General features: G+C 37.0%; 1 protein-coding gene across 1 annotated transcript in view; it reads left to right on the forward strand.

The window, feature by feature from the left end:
* Window positions 1-22,800, forward strand: part of Alg13 (ALG13 UDP-N-acetylglucosaminyltransferase subunit) — a 70,128-nt gene that overhangs the window by 19,847 nt on the left and 27,481 nt on the right. The window contains 13 exon segments of the mRNA XM_051142249.1: window positions 8,616-8,697; window positions 8,880-9,042; window positions 10,716-10,788; window positions 11,561-11,669; window positions 12,948-13,012; window positions 13,501-13,601; window positions 15,761-15,888; window positions 16,705-16,951; window positions 17,330-17,443; window positions 17,843-17,984; window positions 19,254-19,374; window positions 20,518-20,550; window positions 20,647-20,702. Of these exon segments, the coding sequence (XP_050998206.1) occupies window positions 8,616-8,697; window positions 8,880-9,042; window positions 10,716-10,788; window positions 11,561-11,669; window positions 12,948-13,012; window positions 13,501-13,601; window positions 15,761-15,888; window positions 16,705-16,951; window positions 17,330-17,443; window positions 17,843-17,984; window positions 19,254-19,374; window positions 20,518-20,550; window positions 20,647-20,702 (1,434 nt within the window).

Consider the following 22,800-nt stretch of genomic DNA (forward strand, 5'->3'; position numbering starts at 1 on the left):
TAAGAAAATGAATGTTGAGTAGAAATTGAATGATGCTGCTGGCTTAACACAATATTTAGAAATAATCCTTTTGACTTAATTAGTGACATAGTAAACCTAGTGTTGAAGCCCAGTGCAGTAGTACTGTTGTGCTACTGAGACACGCAATCTATTGTCTGACTAGTAATTTCGAAGCCTGCAACCTTTTCCTCTCTAGCCCGTCATTCTCATTGGTATTAGCTCCCTTTTTAAGTACATTTTTCTTGTCACCTGGTAGTGACTCATCAGAAAACTAAGTCCATCAAGTATCAAGGGCAGTTTTTTTTTTTTTTATGGAATACCCTGTATGTAAAACCATGGAAGCAAGAGACCTTTTGGGAACTTAATTAGTTGAATGTAGAAATGTGATACAGAGACATACACTATAGTTGTAGAATGAAGGGTAGAACATGCCTTACTGAAAATTTGGCTTGCCATTATATAGAATACTACACTAAAGCTTTTTCTGATGTTAAAAATTTCAAACATACAGATAAAAGAATGTTATAAGGATGCATCCACATGTCGTCGACACTTAGAGTCTCTTAACATTTTGGTTATCTATTTTAATGTTTATACATCCCTTTATACATTCACCAATCCATTTTAAAAAATCTTGTTTAAAGTAAATTTTGGATATCAGTGCACTTACCTCTTAATACTAATTTAAAAATGTTTAAACAAGAGTGTGACATAATCAAAATTGTTTGAAGAAAAAGCATGTTCTTGTTTATATTTGAGCAGTTGCAATCTTCAGGTGAGATTTGGATATTCAGATTGTTACAAGGGATCTTTAAACCTTCTATTTTCCTCCCTAAACTTGATTCTGAAGTTCTTAGAGAATAGTTTATAGAACAATATTGTGAATATCTGTATACACACCGTGTAGTAGTTCCTACATTTGTCCAGTTCTTTTTAAAACAAGTTTTGCCCATTTTGCAGATACTAAGATAATTAAGGGGGAAAGTTAATCCTTTTTGGAGGTGGGATTTGAGACAGTTTCTGTGTGTGTAGACTTGGCTATCCTGGACTCACACATTGTAGATCAGGCTTAACTCAAAGTCACCGAGATCCTCTTGCTTCTGCCTCCCTGAGTGCTGGGATTACACGCCTGCACCACTACATCTGACATAATTATTTCTATGACTGTCTTCTGTCTCCATAAAGCCCTAGAAGAAAAAGATTTCATTAATCATGTACTGGTAACCTCAAAGTCCAGAAAAGAACTTGTTAATGCTACAGGTATCCCTTTCCCCCACCCCACTCCTTCATGATTTCTTCTTTCTGCTCATGGTCCCCTTTCTATTTTCATGACATACACATGTATACAAATTGAAATCCAGATTCTGCATCTGAGAGTAAATTTGTTTTTTCCTTTGGAGTCTTGCTTATTGTGCCTAAATTAACAATCTTCAGTTACATATATTTTCTTGGAAATGCCATGATTTTATTATGGCCACGTATTCTTTATCTATTTTATCTATTGGTAGATGTTTAGACTGGGTCAATTTCTTAACTCTTGTCAGTAGTGTAGCAGTAAATGTCGATGTAAAAATATTTCTGTAATTACTTAGAATCTTTGGATATACGCACAGGAGTGATACAGCTGATTAATTTAGCCATTCTAGTTTTAGTTTTTTGAGGAACCTGCACACTGATTTTTTATAGTATTTATACTAGTTTACATTCCCACTAATAGTGTATGGAGTTTCCTCTTTCCAGTTACCTTTGCCAGTGTATTTTTTTATTAATTTATTCAGATTACATCTAAATTTTTATCCCCTTGCTTGTCTTCTCCCGTTCCTCCCTCCCTCCCTCTTTCACCCTATTCCTATCCCCTAGGTCTGTGACAGAAAGGGGCCTCCTCCCTTACCATATGGACACAGGCTATTAAGTCTCATCTTGGTAGCCTGCCTATTCTTTCTCTGAGTGCTACCAGGCCTCCCCACCAAGGGGAAGTGGTCAAATATGGGGCACCAGAGTTCATGTCAGAGTCAGTCCCTACTCTCCCTATGACTGTGGATAATATCCTGTCCCTAGGCTAGATCTGAGTAGGGGTTCAATATTTACTGCATGTGTTGTCTTTGGTTGGTGCAGTTCCTTGAGCAGACCGCCCCCTAGGTCCAGATCTGCTCATCATGATGTTCTTCTTGTAGGTTTCTAGGACCCTTTGGATTTTGTTGTTTGCTTTTTAAGTTTTAAAATTTTTATCATGTATATGTGTCAGTATATGTGTTCATGTGTGTTTGTGGCTACACGCTACACTTACCAATGTCTTTGTGATGGACAAAAGTTGATCTTAGGAGTCTTCCTGTTTACATCCTATTTTTAAAAATGAGCAAAAATATTTTTTAAAAGATGTATTTATTTTTTATTATGTATACAGTGCTCTGCCTGCATGTACACCTGCAGGCTAGAAGAGGGCATCGGACCTCATTATAGATGGTTGTGAGCCACTGTGTGGTTTCTGGGAATTGAATTTATGACCTGGAAGAGCAATCAGTGCTCTTCTGCTGAGCCATCTCTCCAGCTCTAAAAAATATTTTTAATTGTATAATGTGTGTGTGTGTCAGTGATGTTAGTTCCCCTGGAGAAGCTGGAGTTGCAGGTGGTTGTAAGTGGCTTGATGTTGGTGCCGAACTGAACTCAGGTCCTTTACAACAAAATGCTCTTTACCACTGAGCCTTATTTTAGCCCACCGCACCTCATTTTTTTGAGAGAGGATCTCTTATGAAACCTGAAGGTTGCCTTTTCAGCTAGTGTGGTTCACCATTGGGCTTCTGGAACCCATCTATCACTGTCTGAAAATTGGGTTTATAGACTTATGTTTCTGTGCAAGCTTTTATGTAAGTGGAGATTTGATCTTAGGTACACATCTATGCCCAACAAACAGTGTACCCATGGGGTCATCTCTTCATCTCTTTTTTGTTTTCTTGTAGTTTTTTTTTTTTTGAGACAAGGGTTTCTCTGTGTAGCCTTGGCCCTTCTCGACTCACTCTGTCGACCACGCTGGCCTCGAACTCTCAGAGATCCGCTTGCCTATGCCTCCTGAGTGCTGGGATTAAAGGTGTATTATATCACCACCTGCTGGCTCGGGTTTTTTTTGTTTTCTTGATGATATTTATTCTGGTTGATGTGAGATGGAGTCTCAAACCCATTTTAATTTGTATTTATCTGGTAGTTATGGATGTTAAACATACTAAAGTATTTTATGGGCCAAGTAGAAGTTCCTTTTTTGAGATAGTATTTCTCTATGTGTGTCCCTGTAGCCCAGGCTGTCCTGGACTTTCTCTGTAGACCAGGTTGACCTTGAACTCACAGAGATCCACCTGCCTCTGCCTCCCAAGTGCTGGCATTAAAGGCATGTGCCACCATGCCTGGCCAAGTCGAAGCTTTTTAATTTAATGTCATCTACTTGTAAATTACTGAGGTTATTTCCTGTGTTCTTAGAGTTTTTTTGTTCCCCCAGAAAGTATTTGCCTACGCCTGCGTCTTGAAATTTTCTCTACAACCTTCAAAGTTTGGGGTCTTAAATTAGGGTCTCTTTTTTGGGTTGCCTTTTAAAGAAATCTAGATTCATCCCCATTTATGTGATACATGTGCTTGTCTATTTCCCCCCAGCACTGTTGGTTTAAGAGGCTATCTTTTCCAGTATGTATTTTTAACACATTAAAAAAATTTGGTAGTTGTAGCTTTGTGGATTTATTTCTGTGTCTTCATTGAATTGCGTGTCTGTCTTTGTGTCAATACCATATAATTTCTGTTATGGCTCAGTATTATATTTTGAGACCAGGAATTGTGGGTATGATTGAGAATCTAGCTATGCAGGCACTCTACCATTGACTTACTCACCCCCACCCCACCCCCAACACTTTGTTTTCACCTAAAACAATTTAGTTTAGGCTCCTCTCCTAAAATTTTTTATTCATATTTGTGGTTTTGTGGTTGCAAAACCATCATACATGGTATGCAAATACTGTACATTTCAGCTATAACTTTAGCCCTAGACTATACTTGAACTGCTTAAGTTTTCAAAAATGATCTTTATTGGAATTGGACTTATTTATTTAGGTTTTCTGTTTTTTGTTTTGTTTTTTGAGATAGATTCTCTCTATGTAACCCTGGCTGTCCTGGAACTCACTATGTAGACCAGATTGGGCTTTTTATCATAGAAACCCATCTGCCTCTGCCTCCTGAGTGCAAAATTTATTATTATTATTATCATCATCATCATCATTATGTGGTATATATATTGGTGAGTGCAAGTGTGTGTGTGTGTGTGTGTGTGTGTGTGTGTGTGTGTGTGTGTGTTGGGGGGTGTATGGCCTTAGAGGGTCTGATGGCTACTTTAGAGATTCAGTTCTTTTTCTCTACCATAGGTTCCAGGGATTAAACTTACATTGCCAGGCTGGCTCTATAAGCATCTTTACCCTCTGAGTCATCTCACATGCCCCATAAGTTTTTTCTTCTTCTTTATTTCTTTGGTTTTTTTAAAGGTAGAGTCTCACATATCTCAGATTGACTACATAGTTGAGGATGACTGTAAAGATGATTTTATTCTTCTGCCTCAATTGTGGTCTGGAGGCTTACTGCCTCCTTCTCCTAACCTAGGCCTAGTCCTGGAGGCTTCTAGGCTCAGTACAATATAATCTAAGCCTAGAATGGTTTAGCCTCTGAGACTTAACTGTTTAATAAGCTCTCCCTTTTTTTTTTCGAGCTTTGGGATGGCTCGTTCAACTCAGCTGTTCTGTCTCAAACTCTTCTCCCAGGTGACTTATTTAAACTGACTTCTCTACGAGTGTGGTGGCGCATGCCTTTAATCCCACCAGCACTGGGGAGGCAGAGGCAGGTGGATCTCTGTGGTTTGAGGCCAGCCTGGTCTACAAAGTGAGTCCAGGATAGCCAAGGCTACAAAGTAACCCTGTCTCAAAAAAAAAAATGTCTTTTCTCTCAGCCTGGAATTGCTCTCCTTAGCCTCAAACTAACTCAGCAATCTGTTTTAATCTTCTGGCGTCTTATTTTCTGGCTCATTGCATCTTCACTTGAGTTCTCTTTCTGCAACCCATCTCTCTATTACTGTCTTGGTAAGACTGCCTCCTCTTCGTAAAACTGCCTCTTAAGTAGTTTCTCTTTCCTTTCTCTCTTCCTGAGAGTTGGATGTATCCTATTCTGTCAAATCTTCTCTGATTTTGTCACTTTTTCTGCCACTCAATTAGGCAACACTTTCAAACATGGTGCTTCCTTCTGCAAACTAACTTTACTTTTCATTTGGAATTAAAGGCATGTGTTACCACATCTGCACCTAAGCTTTTCTTTACCTGATACTTGCTGTATTACCAGGCTGGCCTTGAACTCAAATCTACTTGCCTCTCTCTCCTGGATTAAAGGCATGTTTGTATTCTAGCCAGATCACACAGACCTATATCTTTGGAAGTGATCTCTTGCCAGCCTAATCACATAGACCTAGAAGGTCTTTGGATGTGATTTCTTGCTGGAACAGCCATATTCTGAATCAGATGACCTTGAACTTCTGATTTTCTTGCCCTTACCTCACACCTTCTAGGAGTATAGGTATGTGCTGATTGAATGACATTCCTATCCTGCAAGTGGGTATTATTAATGAACCTGTCAAGATAGAACTAAGTGTATACCTTACTTTGCTGCTCTCATCAAAATGTAACTTTTTGCCATTATAATGCAAAAATTAGAATCTTCTTTCTATTGGAACAGCTGATGAACCATCAAGTTTTGATTATGTGGGTTCCTTTACTCCTTAATTGCTTCCAATTACTTATCTTCTTAGGTGGAAATTCCAGTAGATTAAAGTACAAAGGACTTCTGCTAATAACCCCTTTTAAGGGCCTGGAGAGATGCCCTGGAGGTTAAAAGTGCTGGCTATGTTTCCAAAGGTCCCAAGTTCAATTCCCAGCAACCACATGGTGGCTCACAACCATCTATAATGAGATCTGATGCCCTCTTCTGGTGTTTAGGTGTACATGCAGGCAGGACACTGTATACATAATAAATAAAATAAATCTTAAAAAAGAAACAAACCCTCTTAATACCCTCTCTGGTTAGTGACCCATATTCATAATTCTTTATTGTCACATTAGCTTGATACTTGCCATCAATACCCTGAAATGAATTATACTGATAGAGTTGGAATTCTGATCTAACGAAGTGTCTAAGGAAAGAAAATGTCCCTGAGTTCAGAGAACTTAATTATTGATAGAGGTTACTTTTTTTGGTGGTTTTTTCAGACAGGGTTTCTCTGTGTAGCCCTGCCTGTCCTGGGTTTACTTGGTGGACCAGGGTGGCGCCCTGCCTCTGCCTCCCAAGTGCTGAGATTAAAGCCATGCACCACCACACTGGCTGGGGGCAACATTCTTGAAACATCACAATCACCTGTAGTAACTCAGGTTATTGATTCCACATAACCTGTATAATAAACTGTTAAGCATATATTCATTGTATAAAGTGATGATTTCAGTAATGACATTTTTATTAAGTATATCATCTGCATTGACCATTTTTACTCTTATTACTTTCTTTCATTTCCCCTTACCAGTTCCCTTCCTAAGTAGCCATCTTTATATTTTTGTGTGCATCTGTGTGTGTATGTATATGAACCAGGGTCTACATGTGAAGAAGGACATGTGATTTTGTTTTTTAAGTCCAGCTTATTTCACCTAATGATATCCTATTTTTATCCATTTTCTTAAAATGATAGTAAATTTATTCTCTATGGTTGCATGAATTGTGTGAGCCCGGTAGTGGTGGCACATGCCTTTAATCTCAGCACTCTGGAAGCAGAGGCAAGCAGATCTCTGTGAGTTTGAGGTCAGCATGGTCTATAGGACAACCAGGGCTACACAAAGAAATCCCACTTTCAAACTGAAAAAAAAAGTGTATGTTGACCACATGGATGCCTAGGTGTAGCTAGTGAGTGTTGCAGTAATTAAGTACTTTTAAGTATCTATAATGTGCTTACCTAAATCCCTTCAGCTATATTCCTAGTAGTGCTAAGCTGGGTCATATGGTGTTTCTCAATGAACCTCCCTAGTTATTAGTATCTGCACTAGTTTACATCCTCATCATTGGTGAATATGAGTAGAATCTCTATTCCATCATAGTCTGTCATCAGTCCTCCCCAGTCTTCTTCATGATTTATTGTTTGTACTTTATTTATTTATATACTTATTTTTTGAGACAGGGTTTCTCTGTGTAACAGCCCTAGCTGTCCTGGAACTCTCTTGTAGACCAGACTGGCCTTGAACTCATAGAGGTCCACCTGCCTCTGCCTTCCGAGTGCTGGGATTACTGGCGTGGGCCACCACACCTGGCATGTCCTTTTAATTTTTTACTTACACAATTTTATTGTTTCTCCCCCCCCCCCTTTTCTCTTTCTCACACACATACATACACAGAGGGAGGGAGAAAACAGACACAGACAGGCTGACATAAGCTTCCTTTCTACCATGTGAGTTCTGAAGATTGAATTCAGGTTTGACAGGAAGTGCCTGTACCTGCTCAGCTGTCTTGCTAGTCCTGTTTGTGTTTATAATGGCAGCCTTTCTGACTGGAGTGAGATGAAGTTGTGCTGTAGTTTTAGTTCTCATATCTCTAATGATTAATAATACTGAGCATCTTTTCATGTATTTATTGGCTTTTTGTTGCAGTCTTCTGAGATTTGACTGTTTACTATGCTTGCCCATTTCTTGACGAGATTGTTTGGAGTTCTTTATTTTCAGTTCTTATGTGTGGTGCTGGAAGTTGAGTCCAGGGCTTTGAGCATGCCAGACAAGTACTCTAAGACTAAACTGTATCCCTACCTAAGATTTAAAAAATTTTTCTCTTGGAATTAATTACTTTCACTTATGCTTGATTTAAAACATTTTTGAGCAAAAATTTTAAAAATGTTTAGAATTGTTACATGAGGAAATTTCATCAAATGAAACATTTACTGAGAAGTATTAGTTCATAAACATAGCCCTGGAATTGTTTTGTAAAGCTCTGGAAATTGAAGGAATCTGCTAGGAAGATAACCTTTGTTTCTGTATCCATATCAGTAACTTCATTCATTCATTGAATTTCTTTCAAAGTGCCTTTTCTACATAGTATATTCTTACATTTCTTCTATTCACTGCGATGATTTTTTAAGCTGTGTGAACAAATTGATGTCTGTCCTTTTCCTCCCTCTGTCTACATTTTGTATATTTGTATATTGAGATATTTTACACAATTTCTCCAATTCTGAAAAATTAAAATTGGACTTCTGACATGGGTCTTCTGTTTTGTTCAGTAATTGATTTTGTGAAAGTTTCCATCTTAATGCAGATGAGTCAGGACTTGTTTAGTGCATTCCAGGAATGTGATTGAGTCTCATAGTACAGCATTAGGTGTCCTCAATCTTGATATTTAAAAGTCATAGTTAAGTTTTCTTTAAGAATTATAGAACATACTGTCTTAAATGTAGATGTGTTCAATGCCTTCTAAGAATGAAATTCTATTTCATTTACCAATTGGTGATTATCAACTTAAGTTTATGATTGTAAGATATGCTAACACTAACATAATTTTTCTTTGTTTTTCTTCAGATTCTTCTCTGTTACTCAAATAATGGTCATTATGATTCTGTATATTCAAAAGAATTTCAATCAACTGCAGGAATTTGTCAAGGTATGTGAAGGGCTTTATAAATGTATACATGTGATTTCAGGTGATTTGTTATCAGTCTTCAAACTGAAGAACTTTTAAAACATTGTTTGGTACCTTTAGAACTTACATGTTGGGTTATGAATGCACATCTTTAAGAAGTCTTATTGTTACAGTTGGGATCTTGGCTCTTTTTCTTCCCTCAGCTATATTATATGAAATGCTTTATAAAGATGTATTTGTTGTGGATGAAGAGACATTGAAAACTGCAGTTGATTTGTTTCGAAGTGGTTCCAGGAGAAACAGACACAATGCTTTGACTGGAAATGTAGAAGGCAGTACTGATCAGAAGAGGTCAACCCACAATAGGTACTAAAAGGAAAGGGTTGTCAGCCCTATGATTTTCATATTTCTCTGAGTTATTATCTGAAATTGGAAATAGTCTGATTATATTTATATACATTCATGTATGCTAGTGATACGGATTTTACTTTTTTATAAATTTATTCATTTTATGTTCCAGGGATATATTGTTTCTAATGAGAGTTTTACCAGACTGTATTATGAAATGCTCAGAGTTAAAGTTAGAAATAAAGTTTTTTTATATACAAAAGACTTTAGAATTAACGTTTCTCAAAGGCTAGTTGTATACACATTGCTCATTGATGATTAGACAGATTTCTGGGCCTTCTCACAACATATGAGATAAGGTTGAGTCAAAGAATTTGTTTAAAAAAAAATTAAACCCAGGTCAATTAGGCTTAGCAGCTAGTACCTTTACCCATTGAGCCATCTCGCTTACCTGCAGAAGAATATTTTTTAAAGCTTATTTGGGACCATGAGGAATGGGAATGGCCTTATGAAAGGAAAATTGATTAATTGCTGATTCCTTAAGGGTTTTGCACTTATGGAAGTTACAGTAGTTAAACTTAACATTACTAAAACCCGCCAGCCTAAAACAACACATTGAAGCTGGGTGTGGTGGCACATGCCTTTAGTCTTAGCACTTAGGAGGCAGAGGCAGGCAGATCTCTGAGTTCAAGGCCAGCCTGGTCTACAAAGTGAGTCCATGACAGCCAAGGCCACACAGAGAAGCCCTGTCTCATAAAACAGACAAACAAAAAACCAACACATTGATTATATAAGTTCTGTAGTTTAGAAATCAAGCCAGGAGGTGGGTGCAGTGCCACACACCTGTACTCCTAGCACTCAGGAGGCAGAGGCAAGTGGATATCTATGAGTTTGAGGCCAGCATGGTCTGCAAAGTGAGTTCAGGACAACCAGGGTTGTTACACAGAGAAACCCTGTCTCAATAAACAAAAACAAACAAAATTATTCCATGGCTTACCTTACTCTTCTGTTGAGGATGTCATGTGACTGTAATGAAGGAGCTAGCCAGGATTGAGTTCTTACCTAAATCTTTGCGAAATACACACTCATGGTTCTTGGTAGCATTTAATTCTTTCTAGATAGTAGGCTGATAGCTTTAGTTTTTTGTTTTTGTTTTTGTTTTGTTGTTGTTCTTGGCTAGTAGAAGAGTGACCTACACTCAGCTGGGTGAACATGGCTGTTTACTTTCCTACTGGCAGCAGGGGAAAGAGAGACCATTAAGATGGGTAGGCACTATAGTGGTGTGTGTGTGTTTATAAACATTAGGAGTCAATGTCACAGGGACCATCTTTTTTTTTTTTTTTTTTTTTTTTTTTTTTAGTTTTCGAGACAGAGTTTCTCTGTGTAGCCTTGGCTGTCCTGGACGCGCTTTGTAGACTAGGCTGGCCTTGAACTCACATCGATCCGCCTGCCTCTGCCTCCCGAGTGCTGGGATTAAAGACGTGCGCCACCATGCCAGGCTCACACAGGGACCATCTTAATAGAAAATAAACTGCTATGTATTTTGTAATATATACTTACAACAGAAACTTAATGGAGATGTGAAAAATTACCTGCTTCACATTTTTAGAAATGAGCTACTTTACCACTGAGTGGTGGCATATTTGTGAGGTATGGGACATGTAATTGCTGCTCTGAATCTTTTTTATTAGAATTGAAGAGTTTGGTGCCTGTTCCAGTGTTGAAAGTACACCCGAAGGCAGTAAGGAAGGAACAGAACTAAAGGTTTGATATTTTCTCAGGCAAACAATGTTCATATACTTTTCTTAGAGTACTATAATTGAAGATAATTAAGACCAGATAGTCCATTCTAATTATATAGAGCTAGGAAAGAAGTTTATGTTTTCCTTACTGGAAATCTTACTTGTCACAAAGTGTAAAATATATATTTTGTAAGAGTTTTTAATTCTTTTTTTTTTTTTGAGTTTTTATTCCTAAGAAGTACTAGAATTTTTATAACTAACTGAACACTTGAGCCATTTTACAAGCTTTTGTTTTGAAATTAAAGTGATACAAATTTAATAAATAGTTTATAGTCAGCATGGTCACTTCATTTTTATTGACAGTAGCCTATAATTATGAAATTAAGTGCTAATCACCATCTTTTAAAGTTGAATAAAGAGAAATTTTTTTCGAGTTTATTTTTGTATGTGAGTACTCTATTTACATGTACACCTACATGCCAGATGAGGGCATTAGGTTACATATTACAGATGTTTGTTACTGGGAATTGAACTCAGGACTTCTGGAGGTCCTGAGCCATCTCTCCAGCCCCCAGGAGAAATATTTTTAAGTGTAAAGCCTTGGTTTTAGGCATGTCTTTCTCTTTTAGTGTCTTGTTATTTAAATATATAGTAAATTTTTGTGCTATTGTTTATAACAAAGGGAATGGGGAATTATGTATGGTTTTATAAAGAAAGTAATCTTCATTCATTCTTCCTCATAAAAGAATGGTTTCAAAGATGATGAGTTTATAGTATGACTATTTTTATTTCAGTTTCCAGAAAATCCACCAAAAATGCTCTTTCCTTATAAGGTGCTAAAAGCTCTGGATCCAGAAATCTATCGCAATATAGAATTTGATGCTTGGTTGGACAGTAGAAAAGGTAATAAAATATCAGTAGAATGCCTCTGAATCTTGATATATAGGGGATCATTTCACAAGTTGTTTTTGTTTTCCTTTTTGAGACAGGGTTTCTCTCTGTAGCCTTGGCTGTCTTGGAACTCTGTAGACCAGGTTGGCCTCGAACTTATATAGATCCACCTGCCTCTGCCTCCTTGAGTGCTGGGATTAAATAAAGGCATGTACTACCACCACCAGCCTGTAAGTTATTTCTTACAAGACATACATTTGTCAAAGTATAAGTTTTAAGACATGAAAGTTGCATAATTCAAACCTCAGTGTTCATTAAGTTTTATAAGAGAGGAGGATAATCTCATTAATTAATTAATTAATTAATTTGTGTATGTGTGTGTCTATATATGCTCGGATGCTATGGTGCATTGTGTGGGATATCAGAGGACGTTTCCCCTCCCTCTCTATCTCCCTCTCTTTCCCTATCTCTAGAAACTGTTCTGTGGACCAAGCTGACCTTGAACTCAGAGATCCACCTGCCTCTTCCTCTGTGCTATGATTAAAGTGTGTGCCACCAGTCTAGTGGACAAATTTTGAATATTCAGTAATAAGTTCCCTTACCTTTTTTTTTAATTTTTGAAACCGGTTTTCTCTGTGTATAGCCCTGGCTGTGCTGGAATCACTGTAGACCTAGCTGGCTGGGATCAAAAATGTGTGCCACCACTGCCTGGCTCCCCTTACCTGCTTTTACTTGCTTCAGATTTGAGTACTTTTGAAAGTTTGGTGGCTTAGGATATCTAAAATTTGTTGTCTGGCTCTTCCTAGGACACATTTACAAAAACCGCTCTTAATATAATTTAATAATATAAAATAGATATTTAACTGAATTCATTAAACTAGAATCTTAATATACTGCCCACAAGGTGATAACGTCTCGCATTCTACTCCTTGAGCTTTGATGAATTCAGTCTAGTTAAGTAGAATTAATGCAAGACCTTGAATAATGTAAGTAAAAGAAATACACATAAATGCATACATGCTGTGTATGATACTGCTTAGTATTACTTTAAAATAACCAGATATAAAATTACAAACATAGCTGTGCTTTAATGTGTAGGACTCTTCTGGCAGGTCTGTTTAATAAATTGACCATAGTAATAATCCATCAAGGGTGTTAGAATAGTCCTGTGGGATAGTTCTTTCTTCTAATGATAGTCTTGTCTAATACATAGTGGTAAAGTAAATGAGATAAATAATGTGCAATAAGAAAGAAAGAAATTGAGCTTTAATAATCTTTGTCTTCTACTAGAACTTCAAAAGTCAGATTGCATGGAATATGCTGGAAGACATTACTGTTTAGGAGACAAGTGTCAGGTTAGTTCCTTCTTCAAAGATGATGATTTTTTTCCCCAAGATTGCACCTTTAATCTTTAGTGTGAGTTGATCATCCTGGGCTTAGTGATGCATTTCCGTTATTTTAGCACTCAGGATGCTTAGGCTGAGCTTTATAGCTATGTCAAGACCTTGTCTGAGTAAAACAAGGGTTGAGGGTATAGCTCAGTGCTAGAATACTTGGCCAGCATGTCTAAGGCTCTGGATTGGATCTTTAACATAGCAAGAATGACTTTGATCGGGACTTCTTTACATAATGCTAAAAGAAAAATTTAATTGCTTTTATTGTGTTAAATTTTAATTACAGATTTTGGGGTAATTAGATGTCAGCTGATATATTCGTCATAGATTAGCCATTAGTTACTTTAAAAAAGTAGACATTGAATTATGTTTGGAGAAAAATGGTTGTTTAACTAAACATGGATTTGTCAGTGGACAAGACTATGCAGCTATTATGTCCTGTATTTCAGGTTTGCTTGGAACCAAACGGAAAATATTATAATGCTCACATTCAAGAAATTGAAAATGATAAAAACTCAGTAGTAGTTTTTGTTGAGGAATTGGCAGAAAGGTAAGACTGTATAGTGATTAAAGTTGATAGGTGCTTACTTGTATTAGTTGAGAATTAACCAGGATGCTAGTTGAGAGGACCAGAATTATTATTTGCTGATCTAATTATTTTGATTAATAAAATAAATGTTAAAGAATGAAATGTGAAAATAGGTATCACATATAAAAATTCTAAAGTCTAGTCATTGCCCTGTTTATTTGGCATATCACATTAAGTTCAACATAATTCTGTAAACACATTCATAGTAATTTAAAAGGTGTGTTGTTGACCTAATTTTTAAACTATTTTATTTGGGGTATTTTATTGCCTATACCTCCGCTCTCCACCCCAATCCCTTCCATCACCCCAACACTAGGTTCTAAGAGAAAGAAGGTTAGTGGAGAGAGGGCGTGTAGACCTCTTTACTTCTCCCTACTATTTAGGGTTGATCAAAGAGTCTTCCTCTCACTGAGCTTTCGGTTTTTTATTTGTTTGTTTGTTTGTTTTTTAAAGATTTATTTATTATGTATACAGTGTTCTGTCTGAATGTACACCCATAGGCCAGAAGAGGGCATCAGATCACATGGTTGTGAGCCACCATGTGGTTGCTGGGAATTGAACTCAGGACCTTTTGAGGAACAGCCAGTGCTCTTAACCTCTGAGCCATTTATGGAGCGCTTGTTTTTATACCTCTCATAGTCCTCAGAATTAAACTAATTGCAGCTGGCAAAGACCACAGCCTTCTCCGTGCCACACAAGGCAAGTCATTTCCAGCTGACAAAGATCATGTCCTGTATGAGTCAATTATCAGCTGTGGACAAACTAAAGTCCAAACTAAAATCTCACTTTTGGTATTAAAACAAAAACATCTGTACATAGCATAACTGAGTTTTAAAAATAATTGTTTATTTTATGTACATTGGTATTTTGCCTGCATTTATGAGAGAATCAGTTCCCCTGGAACTAGAGTTTTAGACAATTGTGAGCTGCCATGTGGGCACTAGGAATTGAACCCAGGTCCTCTGGAAGAGCAGCCAGTGCTTTTAACCTCTGAGGTTTTTGTTTTTGTTTTTGTTTTTCAAGACAGGATTTCTCTGAGTAGCTCTGGCTTATACCAGACTGGCCTTGAACTCAGAGATGTATGTGCTTTTGCTTCCCGAGTGCTGAGATTAAAGGAATGTGCCACCACGCCTGGCTCCATAACTGAGTTTCTAAAGAAACCAAAACTTCATTACAGTGTGTTGTTGAGTTTCTGCTATATCAAGATGAGTTATTCTATTCCTTTTCACATTTTACACTGAAGGCTTTGTCTCTTACTCAGTAATTCTGAAGTAGGGCCCAAGAATTTGGACTTGTACTAGTCTCTATGTGATGATAATGCTTGTGGTTCAGTTTAAGATACATTACCTGTGTTCAACTGACTGAACAACAACAAAATCCCAGCAGCTTAAAACAATAAAATTAATTTCTACCTCATTTAGAATGTCCATAATGTGTCAGGTCAGGAAGCCCAAACCAATCAGGCTTTGTTTTTTGTTTGTTTTGGTATTGTGAATTAAACATTGGGACCTTAGGCTTGCTAGAAAAGCACTTACTTTTTAAAATTTTATTTTATGTGCATTGTGTTTTGCCTGTATGTATGTCTGTTTGACAGTGTCCAATCTTGGAGTTACAGACAGTTATGAGCTGCCATGTGGGTGCTGGGAATTGAACCTGGGTCCTTTGGAAGAGTAGTCAGTACTCTTGACCATTGAACCATTTCTCCAGCCCTAGAAAAGCACTTTTAACTGGTTGTATACCCATTCTTCTGGATGTGATAGACACTATAAACATCTGTGAAATTATATAAAATTCATTTAGATTGTCTAAGCTAAAGAAAAAAAATTGTATAAGAAAGCTAGTTTAAACAGACTTAAAAAAAATACACGTGAGCCAGGGGTGGTGGCACATGTTTTTAATTCTAACTCTCAGGAAGCTGAAGAGGCAAATCTCTTGAGTTTGAGACTAGCTTGGTCTATGTAGTGAGTTCCAGGACAGTCAAGTTACATGCAGTGAGACCTTGTCTCCAAGAAAAACAGTAAAAAGAAATATGCTTAAAATTAGGCAAGAAGCCTACATTTGTATATTGAATGAGAATTAAGTGTGTGTTATAATGGTTTCATGATACCTTTCACCTCAAGGCATGCGATTCCTCTGGCCAATGTAAAACCAGTCAACCAAGTAGCAATTCTTCCGCCCTGGAATGCTATACCAATTCGTAAAGGAAGAGGTTACCAAACTTTAAGTGGAGGCTATTTCCCTGAAATGGGTTTGTATCCTAAATATTTTTCTTCTGTATTTTTCTGTTGTGATTTATTTTAACTTAAAAACAATTGCACTTTTTAGCTGAGCAGTGGTAACACAGGCCTTTAGTCCTAGCACTCGGGAACAGGCGGATCTCTGATTTCAAGGCCAGCCTGGTCTACTGAGTGAGTTCTAGGCCAGTCAGGGCTACACAGAGAGACCCTGTCTCAGAAACCAAAAAATAAAACAAAACCAAAAAATTGTATGTCATATGTCCTGTTATAGAGTAGCATTTTTTTTTCACACTGTGTTGCTTTGGTGGACAGGAGAGGGCTATCTTGAATATTCTAGGGTGATCCTTGGTTTCTATGCCAAGGATCTAATAGCCTCTTCGCCTAATTATAACAAAATTATCATTGGACATTGGTAGATGGACTCTGTAGAAGGGTGTTGACCTCATGCTAGTTTAAGCTGATAAAGATTTTAAATATTTTTTAAAGAACTAGGAAGACATCTCAAAAGCAACCTGAGGTATTCAACATAATTTTTTATAGAAAAATATTGTAGGTTATTAGATGAGTCAATATATTTGATGACCAAATCTGCTAGTACTAGAGAGGGTTAAAATACCCACCAACATAGAAATGAAATGCTTCTTTGGCCCTTTCAACTTGTAAGATCAAGTATCTCTTTGAAAACCACATAAATTTCTACCTTTAAACTTACATACTTTGATTTGTTCCCAAGAAAAGTATCTGACCATTTTAAAGTATGATGAGGGCAGAGTAATATGACCTTTTACTTTGGTTATAAAGCTTATTTACTATGTATTTTCTGAAAGTTATGACAGAGATGAGCATGAAGCAACGGAAGAAGATGTTCAAGAAAGTTCAAGGAAAAGAGGTTTATATGACCATGGCATATAGTAGGGGTGACCCCCTTGTCCCATCCAGGATTCAGCATAATATGCATTATGGGCATGACCCACTATTGTACTACTCTCAGACAGCTGGTCATATTATGTCTAGTGAGCATTTCTACCCTCAATATTCATCTCAAAGACAAGGTCGGGGATATGGGATGTCCAGGTAAGAGTTACCTGATTTTCATAATAATTTATGTCCTTGTTTGGGTTTTTAGAAATAACTCGTGAACTGAGTTATAGTAGCATTGACAAATACAACTTTTAGTTTGTACCAAAACAGAACATAGAGCTAATGCATACTTATTATCATCCATTGGCATAATTGTACTTTCATTATGTGAAGTATTGATAAGATGCTCAAAAGTAGAGTGCCATCTGAAATGAGTATCTATGAAATATGCCTCTGTATCAATTAATATTAGATAGGCTCAATACTAGTACAAGTCTTTCTAGTTGAATGTTTTCAGAAAACTGTTAATTTTCTACTTAACTATTGAGACTAGTAAGAGTTAAATAATTGCTTTTTTTTCTTTATTATTAGGGATTCATCTCACTTAATAAATAGGCAAAACATGCCAAATCCTAAAGTTGGGTTTTATCCAGGCCAAGGTAGAAGGTGCTGCCAGAGCTATGATAATGTCTCCTATAAGTCTCGGTAAATATTTGAAATGTTGAAAGTTAAGGGGAAAAGCTGTATGTGTGGTTTTTATTGCTAAGTAATGACAATGTGCACCAAGTTTCTTAAACCGCAGTTTGGGGCTGGAGAGATGGCTTCAGGATTAAAAGCATTGATGTTTTTCTGGAGGACCTGGGCTTAATTCCCAGTACCCACTTAGTAGCTGACAGCCATCTGTAATTATAGTTCCATGGGGTATGACACCCTTTTTTGGTGTCTGTGCAGGTACCAACCACACATGGTGTTTGGACATATATGCAAGGAAAGCACACATACACATAAATTAAACCTAAAACCATCTGTTTATCTTTCACTGAGTAATTAGAAGCAAATTACTAATGTTTTAACTTATTTCCCTGTTTTAATTTTCAAACTAAGTTCCTTTAGGCGTAGCCACCGTCAGATGCACTGCATGAATAAAGAATGCCAGTATGGTTTTCCTCCAGAGAACAGAGTGGAAGAAACTGTTACATTTTATGCACTTGAAGAAGGGAATGAGACTGCTTATTCAACTTTACCTGTAAGTGGGTGAAAGCGTCACTGAAGAAGGGGTTTTGTGTTTTTTTTTTTTTTTTTTTTCCTTTGAGACTGGGTTTCTCTATGTAGCTGTGCTTGTCCTGGGCTCGCTTTGTAGAGCAGGCTGGCCTCAGACTCACAGAGATCCTCCTGCCTCTGCATCCCTGAGTGCTGGGATTACAGGCCTGTGCCACTGCACCTGGCTGTTGTTTCTTACTTTTAAAGGCTATATGGAGAAATCATGTATTTTCCAACTCTACCCCATCATACCCTAAGGATCAAAATTAGGACCCTGTACATGCAAGTTATTCTACCTCTGTACTACATCCTCAGGCCTTAATTTTAACATTTTCATATAAAGAACTTAGTAAAATCCTCAGAAACTGTGAAGCCATCACCTTAAAGCTTTAATGTTAAGAAAAGACATGTTTTAAAGCTGCTGCTGAGCAGGGACCAATTCTGATAATGGACTCTGTTGCCTGCTTGTGGATCCCTTCCCCCTAGCATGGCTGCTTTGCCTGTCCTCAGTGCAATAGGATGTACTCAGTCCTGATGTGACTTGACATGCTGGGGAGGGTTGATAACAGGGGGCAGGGCCTCCCCTTTCTAAGAAGGACAGTGGGGAAAAGGGGAAGAGGGTTGGTAGGTAGGACCAGGTGGAGAGGAGAGGGGGGGTGTGTTGGGTTTTTTTTTTGGTTGTTGTTTTTCAAGACAGGGTTTCTCTGTGTAGCTTTGGCTGTCCTGGACTCACTTTGTAGACCAGGCTGTCCTTGAACTCATAGCGATCCACCTGCCTCTGCTGGGATTAAAGGCATGCACCACTACGCCTGGCTTTTTTGGTTTTTAAAGTAAATAAGAAAAAGTTGCTCCTAAGAAGACAATAAATGTGAATTAACATTTTCTGTTTTCTTGCTTCACCTATTTTTGTTTTTTTAAAGTATTAAAATAGCCATATATTTCTCTTACAATAGTAAATCAAAATTTAGGTTTTAAAAATATTATTTATTATATATACAGTGGTCTGCCTGCATGTACACCTGCAGGTTAGAAGAGGGCACCAGATCACATTATAGATGGTTGTGAACCACCATGTGGTTGCTGGGAATTGAACTCAGGATCTTTGAAAGAGCAAGCACTACTCTTAACCTCTGAGCCATCATCTCTCCAGCCCAAATTTAGTTCTTAAAAATTTATTTTTAGAACATCTTTTCAGCTTTTTTTCCCTGTCTAATACAGGAAGAATTCCATATGTATATGTCTTTCTTTGTTACAGAGAAATGGTGGTCCCCCTACAATGGTTCCTGTTACTTCAGGATATTGTGTTACAAGGCAGGGCTGTAACTCATGCAAGCCAACTTTGAATGCAGAAGATAGCAATGACCAATGTGACAATGGTGAGTCTGTTAGTGCTTTTTGAAAAGATGATTGTTGTGGCATTTGTGTATCAGAACTTGGAAAGGTATATCACGCCTTTCTGGTAACTTGAAAGAAGTATAAGATTGTGGGAGGTGGGATGCTTTTGTGGGTAAAAGGGCTTGCCATGCATACCAAGGACCTGAGTTCAAATCCCAAGCCCACGTAACCTAAACAGCTCTTATTTGAATGCAAAATATTTTAACATTTATTGAATACTATATTCTTGTAAATGATAAGTTAATGGCAATCCTTACTGTGTTGTGGGAAATATCGCAACTCTGTATTATATGAGGAAATTGAGGTTCAAAAGCCAATAATATGGCAAAGGCTCTACTCTTGATAATGGCACAAGTACTTTGTTTTAAACATAATTGAGATACAATTTACATACCCCAAAATTTACTTACTCAAGAGTGTATTTCAGTGTTTTGTTTTTTGTGTTTGGTGCATTTGCACAATCAGCTCTGCAATTTCATCATCCCCCCAAATTTATATACCCAAACTAAATTTGTCTCTAAAGCTGCCTGTATATACTTAATAGTTACTTTTCTTTCCACTGTGACATTTGCTTTTTTTTTTTTTAAAGATTTACTTATTATGTATACAGTGTTCTGCCTGCATGTATACCTACATGCCAGAAGAGGGCATCAGATCCCATTATAGAGGGTTGTGGGACACCATGTGGTTGCTGAGAATTGAACTCAGGACCTCTGGAAGAGCAGTCAGTGCTCTTAACCTCCAGCCCCACTTGTTTTTTTTGTTTATTTCCCATTTACCAGTGAATAATACATTACTATTGAAATAATTCTAGAGAATTATGTATGTTAAGGAAGTATGAGGCATTTTGAATGACTTTATCAATAAGATACTTTAAACATTTATCTATGCTTCTTATATAGAGGAAAACATTCTTAATATCTAAGGGAATTTTGAGTAGAAATTTGTACTTTTGACAGAATACCTTGTTTTCTGTTGCCTAATAAGAAAGCTCAAATCACTTTCAACCATGTATCCATTTTAAGTTTTGAAAATATACCCATAAAACATAAGAAAAAATAATTTCTGGCAATTTTACTTTGCCAAATTAAAACAATCTGTACACACATATTTTTGTTTCCTAGGAGGATATCATGGAAATTATCTTTATTCTTCAGGTCAGTGAGATCTAAATTTAATTTGATACACTTCATTATTTACTGAATTTCAACTAAAATAATACACTGTTTTTTTGCTTTGGCTTCATACTCTAGAACAAGACTATGAAACTTCCAGTGTATATACCACAACTATGTCTACAGCAAACCTGGTAGGTATTTAATAAAAACAAATACAAATATTTCATATACTGTATAGTAAAGACACAGTGGAAGCCTGTGGGAGAGCTTGTTTAGGGACTCTGATGGGGCCTTAATTTATGATTGCAAGGCAGAAACTTACAAAGTAATAGTAAATTGTGTATTGGTACTGGACACTTAAGCATTTTTATTTAAATAACCAAAGCAGATCACACAAAGGAGGCTGACTTCTCTGTGTCTAAAAAGCAGATGGTTGGAAATACTTTGATAGGATTAAGAATAAGAACTGTAGAACCAGATATGGTGGGACACACTTTTAATCCTGGAACTCAGGAATGAAGAGGTAGGTGGATACTTGGAGGCTAGCCTGCTGAACAAACTGAGTCCAGGACAGCCAAGGCTACACAGAACCGTATCTTGAAAAACAAGAAAAAACAAAACAAAAGAGTAACACCTTTAATCCCAGTACTTGGGAGGCAGAGGCAGGTGAATTGCTGTGAGTTTGAGGCCAGCCTGGTCTACAAAGTGAGTCCAGGACAGCCAAGGCTACACAGAGAAACCCTGTCTCAAAAAAACAACAAAAAAAGAATTGTGTGTCCAAGGTGATCTCCTTCACAAAGACAAATGACTACCTTTTTACTCCAAAACAGGCAACCTAAAAGTGCCACTCAAGGAGGTCAAATGCAAAGCTTGGATTCTGGGTATCATGTAGATACTGGATCCATCCATATATATATATAAAATCTTGCAAGTCTAAAACTAAAAATACAGTTTTCATATCACATCTGCAACCCAGTTACATCGTGGAGTATATGAACAACCATAATAAAGTTCCTGCTCAGAATATAGGAGAAAAGTTATTGATCTATAGCAATTCTGCATACATTGTACAGGTCTTTAAGCTACATATGGGGATTGTCCTGGGACTCTTAGTTAATTATCCCAAAGATTTCTTTTCCTTGGCCATACTTGAAGTGGGAGTTGAAGAAGAGTCCTTAGAAAGTGAGTGGTTTTTGCATCCTACATTGTTTTTGATTTTCTTGTTTATTTGGTGTTTGAAACAGGGTCTCACCATATAGCTCAGTTTCTCCTGAAACTCACTGTGTAAACTAGGCTGGCTTTGAACTCACAGAAATATGCCTGCATTTCTCTTTGAGTGCTTGGATTAAAGGCAAATGACACTATACCCTGCACACATCCTAAATCCTAAAGAAAATTGGAGACCCAAGAATTATTTTGCTTTACTTGCACAGATTTAGTTTCTGGCTCATGATTTTTTTATTATTTATTTTTTTTAGCTAAGAGGTTAATTTATGAAGATTTTGTGTATCAGTAAAGATATTAATATACTACTTTGATTTGCTTTATTTTTTTTTCCTGTACTCTTCCTACTTGATTGCAAGTACTTTCAGTGTTTCAAGTTCTGATGAAGGATCCATACCCTGAAACTTTTCCATGAAATAATTTCATCCAAATGTGACATTTAATGTGTTATAACAAAGTTAATAATGTCTTAAGAAATTTTAATTGATAGATACTATGGAGTTGTTTTAACTGGTTTTTGTCGTTTAAAACTTTCAATCTCTTGTGCTGCTGATGAAATAACTTGTTTCCTCAACCTAATGATTTCTATATGCAAGAGCTCTTACTCTCTTTTATTCCAGTCTACATACTAGTAAATGCCATCTTGCATACTTCTTGTCTGTTAGTCATAATTAGAACACTACTGGATTCATTTTTTTTAAACCACTTCCAATAATAACTCTTTCCCACTTAGTTTTGCTTTGCTGCATTGCAGCATCCTATTTCTAGCTACCTGTTTTAGTTGAGCTAAATTACCCCCTCCTCCAAGTCTCAATGCACACCAAACTTTATTTTTCTTTTCATTTTCTTATGATTGATACATGATACTTGTGCATATTAATTAGTTTTTTGTTTTGTTTTGTTTTTGAGACAGGGTTTCTCTGTGTAGCCTTGGCTGTCCTAGACTCACTCTGTAGACAATGCTGGCCTTGAACTCACAGTGATCCTCCTGCCTCTGCCTCCTGAGTGCTGGGATCAAAGCTGCGTGCTACCATGTCCGGCTATATTAATTAGTTTTACTATTAA

Source organism: Acomys russatus, chromosome X (assembly GCF_903995435.1).
Source record: "Acomys russatus chromosome X, mAcoRus1.1, whole genome shotgun sequence".
NCBI lineage: Eukaryota > Metazoa > Chordata > Mammalia > Rodentia > Muridae > Acomys > Acomys russatus.